This window comes from Paroedura picta, chromosome 4 (assembly GCF_049243985.1).
Source record: "Paroedura picta isolate Pp20150507F chromosome 4, Ppicta_v3.0, whole genome shotgun sequence".
In the NCBI taxonomy this organism is placed as follows: Eukaryota; Metazoa; Chordata; class Lepidosauria; order Squamata; family Gekkonidae; genus Paroedura; species Paroedura picta.
Window position 1 is genome coordinate 88,743,051 of NC_135372.1, and position 16,911 is coordinate 88,759,961.

The 16,911-nt window shown below is 42.8% G+C and overlaps 1 protein-coding gene across 8 annotated transcripts in view; it reads right to left on the bottom strand.

Annotated features, from left to right (window-relative positions):
• Positions 1 to 16,911, bottom strand: part of RNF220 (ring finger protein 220) — a 350,539-nt gene that overhangs the window by 81,616 nt on the left and 252,012 nt on the right. For all 8 annotated transcript variants that reach the window (XM_077334013.1, XM_077334011.1, XM_077334012.1 and 5 more), the window contains one exon: positions 9,002 to 9,097. In XM_077334013.1, coding sequence (XP_077190128.1) covers positions 9,002 to 9,097 — 96 coding nt within the window. The remainder of the gene's footprint in view (positions 1 to 9,001; positions 9,098 to 16,911) is intronic.

Genomic DNA, 16,911 nt, shown 5'->3' on the forward strand with positions numbered 1-16,911 from the left:
AACTTGATCATTCAAAAAAATGTAACAGTCAGTTTCACTTCCTGTCTCCAGAAACAATATAAGGCTCCAGGGTTTGAGCTGCAATTGCAAAGGGGAGGATTTCAGTTGCAACAGAATCTGTTCCCTTTATTTTCTGCTTAATTTCAAGCTGCACTTGTTATTGGAGCCCCTGGATTAGAATTCACAATGTGGTTTTGGAACCTATAAAGCAGATGATGTGTATGTGATATGGATTAGGGTTCAGTGCTAGGGAGATGGTTTTAACTTGCTCCTCCACACCACTCCCCCAACTGAAAATTCTTCTTTGTGCCATTTTTAGCTCTGATAACAAAAAGAAAGGAACAGTGGGGGGGGGGGGAGATACCTATATTGTGCTTATCCTTCTTTCCCTAGGAGAGAGAAAAGCAGTTGGGCGGGGGACTGGAAGAGTTTATAAAATTCCTTCCACAGCCCAATTTATATCATGCCAAAAAAAACACATTAGGGTAGCGATCCCCAACCTGTGAGCCGTGGACCACATGTGGTCCGGCGACTAATTGGAGGTCGGCCGTGAAGGACGCCTTCTCCCCCCCCCCCGGCCCTTTACAACACACTTTGGGTGTCATTGTCTCCCATCACTCCCAGATGGGACTATCTCGTTGCAGAGAAACAAGCTCAGGGTTCCCATTGATTTGTCATTGTCATGAGTTAAAATTTCCATGAAAATAAAATGTTCCTTATGTTCATTGTTGTGGCGTGTATGTATCTTATTTTGAAGGGATGTTTAAACATTACCATAGCGATCAGAGAGCATTAGGCCAGTGGTTGAGAGTAGAGGAGTAAACTACCCCCCCCCCACCAGGCCTCAGTAAAATTGTCAAGCATTGAGTGGTCCCCGGTGATAAAAAGGTTGGGGACCACTGCAGTAGGGGTTCCAGTCACAGAATTCCAGCATCATGCCTTCGTTTTCTCATTTTAATCAAATATAGGCGGGAACATGTGGAACTTAATTTAACCCTGTACATAAATAATGTAAGTAATGTATTTCCTTTTTCAGTGAAGAAGGTAGAACTGAATGGACAAAAGCTAGCTACTGATTTTTAAGAATGCAAGTTGGACTAAAGTTAAACTAGTATTTTTCTGCGAGAATAAACACAAGTAACATTTTTACAGTGCATTCATGTCAGAATTATTTGGCCTGGTTCCACCTTCAATTTCCTAAAAGCTAAAAAGTGCAGTTTGAGAAGGGAATTATCCCTTCAACTAGTTCAAAAAGCATATAGAAGTGAAGTTTCTGAGCACAGATCTGAAAGTATATCTATTCCATGTCACATCCTGTCATAAATATCTCTTAGCAAGTTTGCGTAAATAGTTCAACTTGATTTTTTCTGTCATGTCCATGTCACACTATCCATGAGACAGCAGGGTGAGTTAGCTATTGAAGTTATATACCCCCCCACCTAATATTGGTGGATGTGACCCAATGAAGACACATCTGCTTACTGATCCATATTTTGTCCACAGGCAAGTCTTTGGGAGTTATATGATACAATGCAAAAGAAGCAGCATAAGAGAACAAGATAATTCTTGTTCCAAACACTATAGGTAGAGCCATAGTCAGCCACAATTTTTCTGCTCTGTATGCAGTCCACTATTCAGCATCAGTCATCATATGCTTCCTCATCAACATCAAAGAAGAGCTAGCTGATGGTTTTTGACTCACTTAGGAGCAATTTGTGGACTCAGATTGCAAGGAGCTCTTCCGCCCACCAGAAGACGTGGCGAAGGCAAAATGTGCAGCAAATTTGGTCATTGCCTCAAAGCTGATGTACCTAAACCAATGGATGTAATGTAGAATTCCCTTTGCTGGTGGACTGTCTCTTCACATCTTAATGCAAAGAGATCCATCCAGAGATGGACTAACTGATTACTACACATGCAAGTCTCTTGGTCTAGAGAGCCTACTGCTTTCTGGGTTAGCCCCAAGGAGCATGGTCAGTTTTGGAACAGACCATGAGCAACAATTTCCTAGAGTTCAGGGTGATTTTCGTAGTGCTGAAATTCTTCCTGGAAACACCTTCACATTTGTATCTGAACAGACACCACCACAGAAAATACCCATGTCAGGAAGGCACCCAATCCAAGAAGTTTCAAGAAGTGATCAGAAAGTCACCTAGCATCTCTCAGAGTGGAATATATTTTAGGGCCTCCAATACCAGGGCTGATTGGCTCAGCTGGACCAAGTTTGGTGTAGTGGTTAGGAGTGTGGACTTCTAATCTGGCATGCCAGGTTCAATTCTGCGCTCCCCCACATGCAACCAGCTGGGTGACCTTGGGCTCACCACGGCACTGATAAAACTGTTCTGACTGAGCAGTGATATCAGCGCTCTCTCAGCCTCACCCACCCCACAGGGTGTCTGTTGTGGGGAGAGGAATGGGAAGGCGACTGTAAGCCGCTTTGAGCCTCCTTCGGGTAGGGAAAAGCGGCATATAAGAACCAACTCTTCTTCTTCTTCTTCAAGGGGAGTGGTCCCTGACTCAAGTCCTATTTGAACGATTGACTCATTGGTTCAGTAAGCCCAGTATAGACTTCTTTGCCTCTACTCTCAACATGAAGAACATCCTTTTCTTTTCCCATTACAATGGTCCACAAATGGAAAGCACAACACAGTATTTAGAATACTGTTGCAATTGAATTCCCTGAGGGGAGAAACCCAAAGTACTAGTGGTTTTTGCTGTTAGCTGTGATTTATTTGCAAGCTTTTTCCTGATAGTCTCAAAGCTCTGCTAGGATCTCACTTCCAGTTTGAATACACTTAGTGATAAGGAGGTTTTGTTGGGTTTATCTGGTCCTTTGGAAATGAACAAGATCCTGAATGCTGTGAGAGCAACAACTGGATAATTGTACCTCTGCCCCTCCTGTCTGGTTAAATCTAGCTGGGAGGTAATAGGAGGCCCCTGCTAGAGATCATTAATGTGTCTCTCTCAGGGGTGCTTCCTTAATTCCTTGAAGGAAACTATGGTTAGACCATTGTTGAAAAGGCCTTCTTTAGATAAAAAGGAACTAGCCAATTATTGCCTAGTGTCCAATTTACCATTCATTGGAAAGGTGATTAAGAGAATGGTCACTGAACAGCGTGACATCTTTTTGGATGGGACTTCATACTCAATCCATACCAGTTCAGCTTCAGGCCTGGTTTTGGGACAAAGACAGCCTTTATAGCTCTTCAGCTGCGGTTGGATTGAAGCAGTTGAGTGCCTCTGATCTTGTTGGGCTTTTGTGCAGCATATGAAATGGTGGACCTTGAGATTTGTTGTACTGCCTTATCTTGGTTTGCCTTATTTATTCAGAGATGTAGCTAGAGGGTATTCTTCAGAGGCAGAGAGTCTTCTTGGTATATTGGCTAAGAGTGGTGGCTTCTAATCTGGGGAACCAGGTTTGATTCCCCACTCCTTCACATGCAGCCAGCTCGATGACCTTGGGCCAGTCAGTTCTCAGCACTCTCTCAGACTCATCTACCTCACAGTTCTGTTGTGAAGAGAGGAAGGGTAGACAATTATAAGCTGCTTTAGGTAGTAAAAAGCAGGGTACAAAGAAACAGTTATTCTGTGCAGCCCTTGTACTGTGAAGTACCACAAGGATCAGTCATGTTCTAGAGGTTGTTAGAATCATAGAATCATAGAATAATAGAGTTGGAAGGGACCTCATGGGTCATCTAGTCCAACCCCCTGCACTATGCAGGACACTCACAACCCTATCGCTCATCCACTGTAACCTTGAGCCTTCACAGAATCAGAATTAGTTTAACATGTATTTGTTGTTGTTAGGTGCGAAGTTGTGACGGACCCATCGCGACCCCATGGACAATGATCCTCCAGGCCTTCCTGTCCTCTACCATTCCCCAGAGTCTATTTAAGTTTGCACCGACTGCTTCAGTGACTCCATCCAGTCACCTCATTCTCTGTTGTCCCCTTTTTCTTTTGCCCTCAATCGCTCCCAGTATTAGGCTCTTCTCCAGGCAGTTAACATGTATATATGCCCTCTAATGGAACTGCTGATGACATCCAGCTGTTCTCTGTCATGGCCCCATCTCCAGAGGGTGCCTCTGCACCACTGCCTGAGCTCATTCTGCCAGCTCCCTCGGAGGAAGAAGTGGAGGAGCTGGAGCAAAGCAGCAGGGTGCTGCTTAGAGAGGCAAGTCCCAATAGGGAGCCACAACCAGGTCCCAGCCAGACAAGCACCATGCCCTCTGCGCCAGCATTACCTCAGCCTGCAGCAACACCCCTGAACAGCCCAGACTCATCTCCAGAGCGCAGGAGGACAGCGTTGGCAATACGCAGGAAAAGTGCTCGGCTTAGAGTAAAGCAACAGGCTAGGTTGGGCCCAGGTGGGGCTCATTCATCCGAGGAAGGCTGAGTGCCAGGTGCAGCCACTTGGTGTGACAGCTCAGCTTGGTCTTAAGCACAGCAGAAGTGCTTCTCAGTGTGGCTGCAACCTTGTGCACATGTTCACCCGTTGCCTTGACTGGTTTCCTGTTCCCTGACGCTTCAGCGAAGCTCTGTTTGACTGATTCCCGGCTTGACCTTGGTAAAGATAAACGACAACTCTTTCGGTTCTCCTTTGGACTTTGTCAGCTAAAAATTCCTGATAAGACCTGGACTGGACTTTTGACTACTCTCTGGTACGCGCTTTGAACTTGCTTGACTCGGTAACCGTGCTTGCCCTTGCACTAATCCTGCGTGTGCCCAGCTAGGGCAGCACAGTCTCAGTGCCTGGATGCTGTGGTTGGATGAGGCAGAACTGGTTGAAACTTAATCCAAGACTAAAGTAAGATTGGTATGTGTAGGTATTGCAGCTTCCAGCTCTGGATGGGTTCCAGCTGTCATTAGTGGACTCTGAAGTATCTGGGGGTATGGCTGGATGCCTTTCTTTCCTTGGACAAGCAGGTGTCCATGGTTGCAAGGCAGGCTATTTTGAGGCCAGTCTGTCTTGGCTGGGTATGGCCACAGAGTTTCATGCCATGGCTAGTTACCTCCAGAAAAGACTATTGCAGTTTACTGTATGCTGGGCTGCCCCTGAAGGTGCTTGGGAGAGTTCAGGTTGTCCAAAATGCAACTGCGAGGCTTCTGACTGGAACATCTTGGTCTTCACACATATAGCCCATCTGCATTAGCTGCTTATTAGTTTCCAAGCTAAATTCAAGGTGCTGTTTTTTATTTTGAAAGCCCTGAATAATCTGGGACCATCACACCTGAAGAATTGTCTCTCATTTTATGATCCCCCTCAGCAGCTGTGGTTGTCATCTCATGGTCTACTGGTGGTGCCAGGCACTTGAGCCACACATCCAGGGCATAAGCCATTTCAATCACAGCCCTATACTTATGGAATGCCCTCTCAGATGAGACCCAGGCTCTGCTGGATCTCCCTAGGGATTGTAAGGCTGAGCTTTTTCATTAGGCCTCTCCCAGTTGAACTTCTTTTGGGGGCTTAACATTGGATCCACCATTATCAATTGTGAGTTGTTTGTTATACTTCATGTTTTTATTTTGTTTTAACTATTTGTTATGTTTGTTTTATATTGTTGTGAACCATTCCATGCTCCAATTTGTGGAGGAGGGGTAGTCTATAAATTGAAATAATAAAACAAACAAATAAAAAAGATGGGTGTCCTCCTCTCCCAGTGGTTGGCTGGCTGGCCTACTATATGTCTTCCCTCCAATCTTGATGATCTTCCGGTCTCTGAACAAACTCAAATGGGAGAGAGTGGAATTGATCCTCCTTGTTCCACATTGGTGAGTGAAAACTATACTGGCAAGCAAATGACTGTCAACAGAAGGGATCCACAGCTGCACTGAAGGACTTTGCCAGATGATGCTGAATAATGTGCAAGACTTCATATGAGATGCATGTCCCCACCATCCTTTTATTCCTACAAGATGGACCAGGACCTTAGAGTTAACACGTTGGGTAGGCATGCTCTTCGCAAGGGTTTGAACTTCTGGAAAGAAACACAGCCTACTCAACCAGGAGCACAGCCAACACAGATGACTGTCAATACAATGCAACAGTTTTGGAGATCTGCACAGCAACCACCTGAGCTGTGGCATATAAAAGTGTCTGCTTTTATATGCCATTTCAAAACGGACTCATATACAGCAGCCAATGCAGCCTTCAGGCAGCAAGTTCTCCAACAAGTAGTATGAAAGGAAGAAAGGCAGAGGGCTGCCCTCCCATCTTGGGGGAAGCTCTGTAGCATCTCCAAAGTCAGGATGTTCTCTCAAATAAGAAAGGAACTGTGGACATCATGAAGATTTCCTCTATTTCAGGTAGAGGAGGACATTCTGGCCTGACCATGGTATAGTGGAATCTGACTGCTTTGTGGATAATAGCCTTGTCTCAACTGTCTTAACTTCCCCCACCTCCACTATTATTGTCATTAAATGTTGGGGTTGGCCTTTTGGTCTCATCCCATAGCAGCTTAATCTTCAGGTTAAGTCCTGTTGGCAGCAACAAACAACAACACGGTTTTCTATGGAAAGTACTGGAAGCCTCTCAGACGGATATAGATGACAGTAAACCACAAAGTGGTCATTTGTAATTATACTGTGATCTGCACCTATTCTTAAGAAAGCTTGTCAACTCATGCTTAGCAAAATTCCTTGCAAAATAACCACACAAGCAGAAATTTCTTTACCAGACTCTCACTAGCATACCATATATTTTCTAGCAGACCATAAATGTCACAAAGAACTTGCAGTGCAAAATTACCAGCACAGCAGTTTAAAATAAATATATAATTAGGGCATACATCCAGTATACAGAGAGCTCAGATCTTCAAAGGAAGAATTTTTCTGCTGGATTGTTTCTTAGAGGAGATTGATCTTTGATGGCTATGTATTAGGGATGGGTGTGAACTGGTACATGAGCAAAATTTAGCATGAACCAATGCTCATGGAAGGTGCCTTCCCTTGACATTTACTGGCATTTACTTTAGTCTGGTTCAGCTGTTCAGGCCATTTAAACCTAACAACTGAGCAGTGTGGATACACAGCTGACCTGTTAGGTTTAAATGTCTGTGAACCATTTCACCGGTTGCTATAAATGGATTGGTGAAATAGCTGCCAGCCATTTAGCATAGCAAGTGACAAGCACACCTGCCTGCCCTGCTGTTAGGCTGAAAGCCACTTCAGTGATTGATTTTGTTTCTAACCTGCTTCTAAGTGAAACTTACAGGCACCTAGAAATAGGGAGGAGCAAAATGGACCACTGAAATGAAGCCATTTCAGCCTAGCAACAGGGTGGGCTTGGTCATCAGATGTTAGGTTTAAATGGCTGTGCCATTAAACCTGTCAGTTTTGCTCTCCTATCCTGCTTTGCAGGGGAAAGCAAAATGAACTGGCTATGAGCCATTTCAGTGGTTGGTTTAGTTTCCACTTCCAAGGACAACTGATGGGTGCTTGGAAACGGGGAAGCAAAACCGAACAGTGAAATGGCTTGAAGCCATCTCAGCCTAACAACAGAGTGGGTTTGCTCATCAGATGTTAGGTTTAAATGGCTGTGAACCATTAAACCCATCAGTTTTGCTTCCCCCCCCCCAAGCTTTGCAAAATGGACAGGTGAAATGGCTGTCAAATGTTTAAATCTTACAGTGGAGTGGGTATGCCCATCAGCAGTTAGGTTTAAATGGCTGTGAGCCACTAAATCTGTTTCACTCCCCCCTCCCTGCTTCGAAGCAGAAGGAAGTGAAATGAATGGGTTAAATGGTTGCTGGTCACCCTAACACCATTTCTCCTGGCTGTGGAAAGAAAGGGGGATCCAAATGGGCTGATTTGGTGCATTTTTGCTTCAGTTTTTAGGTTTGTGCCACTGTGTATTTTCCTGGTCAAACTCATTGTATACCCTCGAGTGGTTTTGTATTGCTCTGGATTGCAGTTTCTAGAGTTGAATGAAATAGCATTGATTTTTAAGAAGTACAATCTTCCTGTACAAGAATATTATAATTCCCATTGTGCCATTGCATCAAAAATCCTTGAGCCTTCATGAAACACACCTTTTCTAATAAGAAAACACAAAAAAGTGAAACAGGGATTTTTCATTGTCCAGATAAGAATAATGTTAAAATTTGACAACATGTATTATAGCACTGGCTATAAAGAGAATGAACTTTGCACAATTTAGAGAGTGTGAATATTTTCTATACCTGATTTATAATTTCAACTATGTAAGTAATTCAGATCTGGCCATATACTAGTCATGCAATAGGTGCAGCAGTATGCTTCGTTATCGCAGCTATGGATTTGCTGCTTTCTAGGTAGAATACTACAGATCCCATGAATAGGGCTATTGTGATCCCATAAGGTCTGTTTTTTAAATTATAGATTTACAATATAATAATAGGAAATAAAGGAGCTCATTTCAATAGTAAGTCTTTGGATATTGAATATGCAAGGAATTCATGGTAATACTATGTTATTTCTAACATAAATGGGTAGTTACTAGAACTGACATTGCTATGCCTGTACCTTATGGGAACTGACATTGGTACACTTGTAAAATCGTGGGTTGTGTGAAACCAGTTTTCTTTGCAGAGTTATAGCATATAAAGTGTTTTGATGAGGTCCCACAGGTTGTGACTTTTTCACTTTAACATCAACAATAAAATAATCTGTCCAGAGGTCTTTTGAGGAGAAAAATGGTTACATTTAACTGTGTCAGTTCTAAACATTCTGTATTTTCAAGTGTCACAATGTATCATGAAGTATTGAGGGACAAAAGTTATACTGAGTTAAGGACACTAACAAACTATCAGCATTAACATTTATACACTACAGTACTTTTTAACTAAGGCTCCAAAGGTGCAGGGACACATGCATTAAACAAGTAAAATATTATAATCCCCGAATTGCTGTTGGAGTGGAAGAAGTTAAGATCTTGAATGGTGTCACTGAAAGAACTAGTAAAGCCACTTAGCAGCTCTTGTTTCCAGCCATCAACTGAGTCCTCCTGGTAGCTTTTTCTCACCTGGTATCTGTCTGAATGATGGATATCATCTGAAGAGTGAGGTGATGCTGTTGGAGAGTCTCCTTCCCGCTTGATTGAGGCTGACAACAAAATTGACTGTAGGAAAAAGGGGGCAGAGAGGCAGTTAACAATGCAAAGTGTTACTTCTTCTCAAGGAAAAAAACTAGCAACAGGTATAAGAATGACAGATACTCATCAAGAAAGCATTAACCCTAACAACCTAGCTTCAGGGAGGGACAGCACCTAGTTCAGGTGGGTATGTACTGTGCTAGTTTGAGAGAATAATACCACAAGTTATTCAGAAAGCCAGAATTTCACACATATGCCTATTCCATCACCTCAGTGTGAGTGGGAACAGACATTCTTGTGTCTCCTCAGCTGCCTACATGTGAACCTTATGGATCAATACCTGGGTCATATTCCTCCTCCGTCCTTCATTGAGCCCTGATTTATAGCAGTGGCAGACACAGTTGTAGTATCTCCATTAACTCTACATGGAAACTCTTTCTTGAATAACACCATCTGTTGTCACAGACATGTAGACTGTACTTACTACTTCTTTCAAGAGCCAATATCAGCTGGGCAAAATACTACGTGCACAGTAGGGTAAGATGTGAGAGTCTGAAACAGAACCTTCTCTGACCTGGCCCCCACCTGGTGGAACAAGCTCCCAGAGAAGATCTGGGCCCTAACAGATCTAAAACAGTTGTACAGGGCCTCCAAAAGGGAGCTTCTCTACCAGGCATTTGGTTGAGGTTGACTGAAACTAAACAGCATCTGCTGGGGCCCTGAACCTCCCTCCCTCGAACCCCTATGATCTCTGACCAACTACGGGTCTGTTAGATTGTTTACTCAATTAGAATGTTATTTTCTCTGTTTATTATTATTATACTGTTACCTTTCATTCATTACAATCACTGATTGTTCTTGTTTATGTTCTATGTGAACCACACTGAGCCTTAGGGGAGGTCGGTATACAAATGTAATAATTAAATAACAATTTAGGATGACTGGATAGGTGACAAGCACCATATGAAACAATGCTCCCCCATAATAGCCTTCGGATTCACTAACATACCTACTATAATTTATATGACTATAAAAGCCTTTAGTCCTACTGCATTGTTTATTGGAGGCTTTTGCTGTCAGATTAATTGCTTTTCATGTTTTGTACTCTGCCTTGAGACTCAATGAGAAAGTTGGGCTATAAATGAAATTAGTATCAACAACGTGAAAGGATAATCTGATAAAATTAGAGGATATGGCAGAATGTGCAACATTACCTTTGCAAATCAAAACAGAAGGTTCTAGAGAAAGTCTTTAGCAGTACTTTATAATAATTATAGTCATAAAATCCCACATGAAGATCCATAACAGTCCCATTCTAAAAGCATTTTTGTTAAACAGATTAATTTATTTCCAATTTATCTTGAAGGTTCAGTAGAGGAGCTGACAATATCATCTCAACTGCTTCCTTGTTTTTGCATGTATTAAAATGCCACAGAAAAATAATTTATGTAATTTATAATCCGCCTTTCTCGCTTACTCTAAACTGATCACTACTGCAAAAGCATCCATATATACAAGCAGTGGGGAGAAACACTAAATACTAAAGAGCAGTGCAGTTGTGCAGATCCTCACAGTAATTACAAATGCTGGCACATTAATAGACATTATCCTATCCTCTTTAATATCCTGAAATAGTCCAAATAACACAGATGTTTCTCTCCTTTTTATAGCAGGCTATGAAAGCCAAATAGTTAGCAATTTATTGGTATTTGTGAAGGTTATCAGTACCTTGCAGACTTCAGAGCAATGGCAGAGAGATATAAATTCCATGCACAACAAAGTTTTATGGGAAATGACAAGAATGCTTTGACAATATTAAAAGGGAATTCATTCAGTGAAAATGTAATGTTACTGTTTAGAAAGAGAAATGCTAACTAAGTTTCACAGAAGAAACGGTAAAACTAGGAATGGTAAAAAAAGAAAAAGAAAACAAATATACTTACTGAAAACAATGCTACAAAATATACTCTAGAAGCAACAGTAGATCAAAAATAATCACAACACAAGAAATGCCTTGGTTAGTTACACTGAATAATAAAATCTATCATAATCAAAATCGGTACTTGCTTACTCTAAAAGCACAGAAAGTTAGGTGGATGAACTTTTGCAAAGCAAAAATTCCTTGCCTTCACATCACCTAAATGCCATTTTAGAGAATATTCCTGTGGCACCGAAGCAACTCCAAGTCATTTTAAGGATAAATTTTATCTGGGATGATCTTGGTCATGTACCGATAAACCACCCCAGTATCCTGCCAGTCCTAGAAATTTCAAACAAAAATATTAGCAGACCATAGCACCTACTCCGCATTCTTATTGTTTGCTCCTCCAGCTTTGTATAATAAATTTTACCTTATAGTTGAAGTTTATCTCTTCCCAACAGTGCCTTTCATTTTGCTGGTTTTTAATACTTGGAGCAGCCTTCCCTTCCTTTCTGCTCATCATGATGATTCATTCTAAACTTCTCTTCACAACCACTTATTCAGGAAAAGTTTTTCTGAACAAGCCCAATCCCGCATTATACACTTTCCTATTGACATCCGTTAATCCCCCAAATATGTTCTCCATTCACTCTGAAGACACATGAAGCTCTTAGATTGAATCAGACCTCTGGTCCCTCAAGGTCAGTATTGGCTACTCAGACTGGCAGTGGCTGTCCAGGATCACAGGTAGAGGTCTTTCATGTCATATACCACCTGATCCTTTCAACTGGAGATGCGTGGCACTGAGCATGAGGTCTTCAGCATGCCAAGCAGATCCTCTGTCACTCAGCCACAGCCCTTTCCATAATTATTATGCCCTTCTGCTGAATATGTGTCATATCTTCATTTTTGTACACCAGCGAGCACACCACTGGCACTGCTACAGTCGTAGCTATATTACTTGCATAAGTGAAACTGTTGTTGATTTTACCAATTGAATTTAGCAAAATAAGTTCTCTATCTATCAATGCTAGATAGAGAATTTTAAATTCGCATCTATTTGCAGGCCAACAAATAATGGCTTTTTTTTTCTATCTGGGAAACTTGTCATTTGTACAATCTTAGAACTTCTCTGATGTGGAAAAACTGAACAGTTGCCCCTGACCAACCAGAGGGAAAACTTGCAACTGAATTTGGGTATGCCAATCTTCACTGATTCAAAATTAGCTTACATCTACTCCACATGCACACATTTCTAAATTCAAAGTTAGTCTAGCCTGAGTTTATATAATTTGAGAAACTTGGGGTAACTCAATTTTATGTGGGGAGGGGGGAGAAGAGAACCAGAAAGCAGCCAATGCAGGAGCAAATATTCCAGCCTTATAACCTCTGACAAGTGTCTCTTTTAGAGATCTTACCTTAGAAACATCTTTGTATCATACAGGACCAAGACAGCAAAATGTGACTTAAAATTAACAAATGTGATTTAATGGCATACTTATTTCAAAATACAAACATACATACACCACTTGAATCTTGCTTTTTGTATCTTGTACTGGGCCACACAACATTCTGGGAGCAGGAAGGACTGTTTGTAACATACTTTCCACTGTTGGGATACACATGAAATCTCAAAGCAAGTGTTAAAATTACTTCATTTTGCAATTTGCTCCACTAGAAAAAATAAAAATACAGGAGCCACCGAGTCTGACTCAGGCCACCTCAGCAACAGATCCTCATTGCTTCCATTGTCCCTTTTCCACCCACCCACCCACTCCCCATCCGCCCTTGCAAGTAGCTCTAATCCAATATTATTATCTGAAAAATGGCTAAGCTTGCTGCGGAGACAGTAAATTAAACGTTATGTATTAGTTTTTAGCGTGTGGTCCCAAGAAGAATGCTGGCCCCATTTATTCAACAAGCCTCCTGAGCGCCATGACAACGACCTCCAGAAAAAAAGCAGGGCTAAACTAATCCCAAAGATGTCAATCTCAGACCCTCTTCTACATACGCTTGCTGTTTAGATGAATAAACTGTCTCTTAAAATTGTAGCAAGCAGTTCTGTTCTAAATACCTCGGCAGCATGTTAAACACTGTATCAGGGAGGCCAGCCCCAGCTCTAACCCAAGCTGTACTTCATTTGTGTTTCTCATTTTGTCAAGGTGGAGCAATCGCTTCTCCATTTAGGCACTGTCAGGAGAACAATCAGGAACGTAGATAGGGGACAGGGAACAGAAGCTCCAGAATTAGAAATCCTGTTACCTTTAAATGTCCAACTTTCTGCTATCCACCAGTGGCTACTAGCCATGTAAAGGGAACCTCAATATACAGACACAGCAAACTACCTGAATGGCAGTGCTAAGAGGCAGAATCAAGGGAAGGTGTTGGCCCTCCAGGACAACTGGTTTGCCTCTGTGTGAAACATGTTGTCACCATTTGTTGTCAATGGTGTTTCATCAGACTGGAGGGAGGTGAGTAGCGGGGTGCCTCAGGGCTCAGGGCTCGGTCCAGTACTTTTTAACATATTTATTAACTAGTAAATAAGCCCGCTGTACTCTGAATGCAGCGGGTGCTAGTGGGGCTCAGGATTCGGCAGGGCCAGTGTGGGCGTGGGGCGGCGTGGATCGTCCAGGGCCCCCCCTCGTGGCGCGGCCTACCTGGTCCCGTGTTGCGGCTGGAGGCGAGGTTGCGGCGGTGTGGCAGCGCGGCGACCTGCCCTGCCGGAGCAGAGGGAAGTAATGGCGGCAGCCGGGCGGCTGTGGGCGAGCAGGAAGGGGGGTGGATCGGGAGGCACGAAGCGCCGCCCGATTAGTCAGTCCAGGGGAAGGGGCCTATCGGCACCCTTCCTCATCACAGACAGGGCCCACCGTCGGGGCCCTTAACGAATTATTTTATCTGCTCCACTAGGAGCAGTAGGGACTACTATTAAGTTTGCAGATGACACCAAATTGGGAGGACTGGCAAATCCTCCAGAAGATAGAGACAGAGTTCAACGAGATCTGAACACAATGGGAAAATGAGCAAATGAGAACAAGATGCAATTTAATAAAGATAAGTGTCAAGTTCTGCATCTGGGTCAGAAAAATAAAAAGCATGCCTACTGGATGGGGGATATGCTTCTAGGTAACACTGTGTGTGAACGAGACCTTGGGATACTTGTGGATTGTAAGCTAAACATGAGCAGGCAGTGTGATGCAGCGGTAAAAAAGGCAAATGCCATTTTGGGTTGTATCAACAGGGGCATCACATCAAAATCACAAGATGTCATAGTCCCATTGTATACGGCACTGGTCAGACCACACCTGGAATACTGTGTGCAGTTCTGGAGGCCTCACTTCAAGAAGGACGTAGATAAAATTGAAAGGGTACAGAGGAGAGCAACGAAGATGATCTGGGGCCAAGGGACCAAGCCCTATGAAGATAGGTTGAGGGACTTGGGAATGTTCAGCCTGGAGAAAAGGAGGTTGAGAGGGGACATGATAGCCCTCTTTAAGGATTTAAAAGGTTGTCACTTGGAGGAGGGCAGGATGCTGTTTCCGTTGGCTGCAGAGGAAAGGACATGCAGTAATGGGTTTAAACTACAAGTACAACGATATAGGCTAGATATCAGTAAAAAAAATTTTCACAGAGTAGTTCAACAGTGGAATAGGCTGCCTAAGGAGGTGGTGAGCTCCCCCTCACTGGCAGTCTTCAAGCAAAGGTTGGATACACACTTTTCTTGGATGCTTTAGGATGCTTTGGGCTGATCCTGCATTGAGCAGGGAGTTGGACTAGATGGCCTGTGTGGCCCCTTCCAACTCTATGATTCTGTGATTCTATGTACAGAGTACAGATGAGGGTAACCAAGATGATTAGGCAGTTGAAGAGTCTAGGATAAACTGAGACAGGGGGAAATCTGATAGAGGTTTATAAAACTATGCACAGAGTGGAGAAAGTTGACAAATATATTTTTTTCTCCCTTTCCCATAATACTAGATCTCAAGAGCATCCAATGAAACTGATAGACAGTAGGTTCAGGATGGACAAGAGGAAATACTACTTTACATAGAGTTATTAAAATGTGGAATTGGCAGCCAAAAGATGGCATGATGATCACAAAAATAAACAGCTTTAAAAAGGAATTGAATAGATAAATGTGTCAATGGCAACTAGCCATGTTGACTGAGGGAAATCTTGATATTCAGAGGCACTAAACCTCTGAATCCCAGAGCTAGGAAGCAATATCAGGAGAAGTCTGGAGCCTCTATACTTTTATTGGCTATCCAGAGGAACTGGCTGGCTACAGTGTGAGACAGGGTGCTGAACTAGATAGACCACAGGTTTGATCCAGCAGGCCTCTTAAAGTCTTAAAAATTCCAATTATGGTAGATCAGGCCCTTGAATTCTAGATATTGTTCCCCAACACTGATCTGTAAAATTAACACAAAACCTGATCAGATCTTTCTTAGAGTTCCTTTCCCCACTACAATCCCATTTCAAGCCACCATTTCATTGCTGCAAGACTGAGCAAGGGATGCATGCATGCACGTGATAACGAAGGCTCATATTTCTAGTGTCCCCCCCCCCTTTAAATCATCCTGCTGTTGGGTAGAGGCACTCTCTGTCGGGGTTATAAACCCTAAGAGGATCAGCCTCAGCATTACACCTGGGGCAAGCTAAATAAAAAAAGGTCACCGGTGCTTTTTAAACATGGACAAAAAAGCAGTAAAATGTGTTTGGGAAAAAAAATCTGGCATTAAATCATGACTTTTTGCCTGGCTCACCTCATTAAAAGTGGCCTTTTGGAAGGTAAAATTATCATTGTAAGCGATAAGATCTTTAAGAAAATAATTCACGGCTTCTTCACCCTTTAATATGATAGCCGCCACCGGCTAATTTTTTTCTTAATGGCAACGAGGTCATCAATCTTTCCAAGGCTTGCTCTTACCCTCGTTTTCCACCCCTGCCATTTCCCCCAAGCAACCATGTTCCCAGCGCAGCTCATAGCAGCAACCTTCTTTTCCCCCTGCGTTTGCTCTAATATTTCCCGACTTGAAAAATCCGCCTTTGAAGAATGAAAGCACAGTTATACCGTATGAGGGTCTTCATGGGGAGAACACACTGGATGTTAGATCTAACAGACAGCAAAACACAACATAGGTCTGGGAGCTAGAAACTGAACAATCTGAAATTAGACATTAAAGTGTTGTTTTTTCAGTGGAGAAAGTGATCAAACTCTAGGGAAGTGGTGGACTTTTCATCACAATGATCCTCCACACAAGGCTGAACATTCTGAAATACCAACTTTACATAATCCTAAATGATCACATTCAGCATTACTTCACTACTGTTGCATGGTGCAGATCTTTCAAGCAATGTAAAAATAACTTGGAGCACAATGTTGAATTGGGGTGGTTACATGGCAGATGTGTCAAGTGGTTACTCTAGCCGGGAGCAGCATAAGAAATGATAACATGCAGGAATCCCTGCAAAAATTGGGGGGGGGGGGAAATAAAAATCCGGAAAAACAGAATTTCATGACATTTCTTGGTGGTGCTAAAAGGCAAGAACTTTTAATGTTGCTCGACAACAACAGGAGGCAAGCTGTTACCACAACACTCAAAACACATTTGTAGTGTGTTGCAGTTGTGACTGAAAAATGCCACACATGACACAGGGAACATATATCAAGCACTTATTGTGGGGCAGCAGGGACAGAACACGAGAGGCATGTGGGAAGCAGACTCTGTGCCACTGGAACAAAGACGCCCAAGAGGACAGCAGAACACTGCCCCACTGCAAAGTCAACAGGCATGCCTGGATAATTTCACATTGCAAGGAAAGAGAGGGAAGAAGTGGGTGTGGCCTAGGAGCCACTGTTGAAAGAGGAAAAGGTAGAGGAAGAATCCCCCTGCAGTTCTGTCCTGAACTGAAGCGAGTC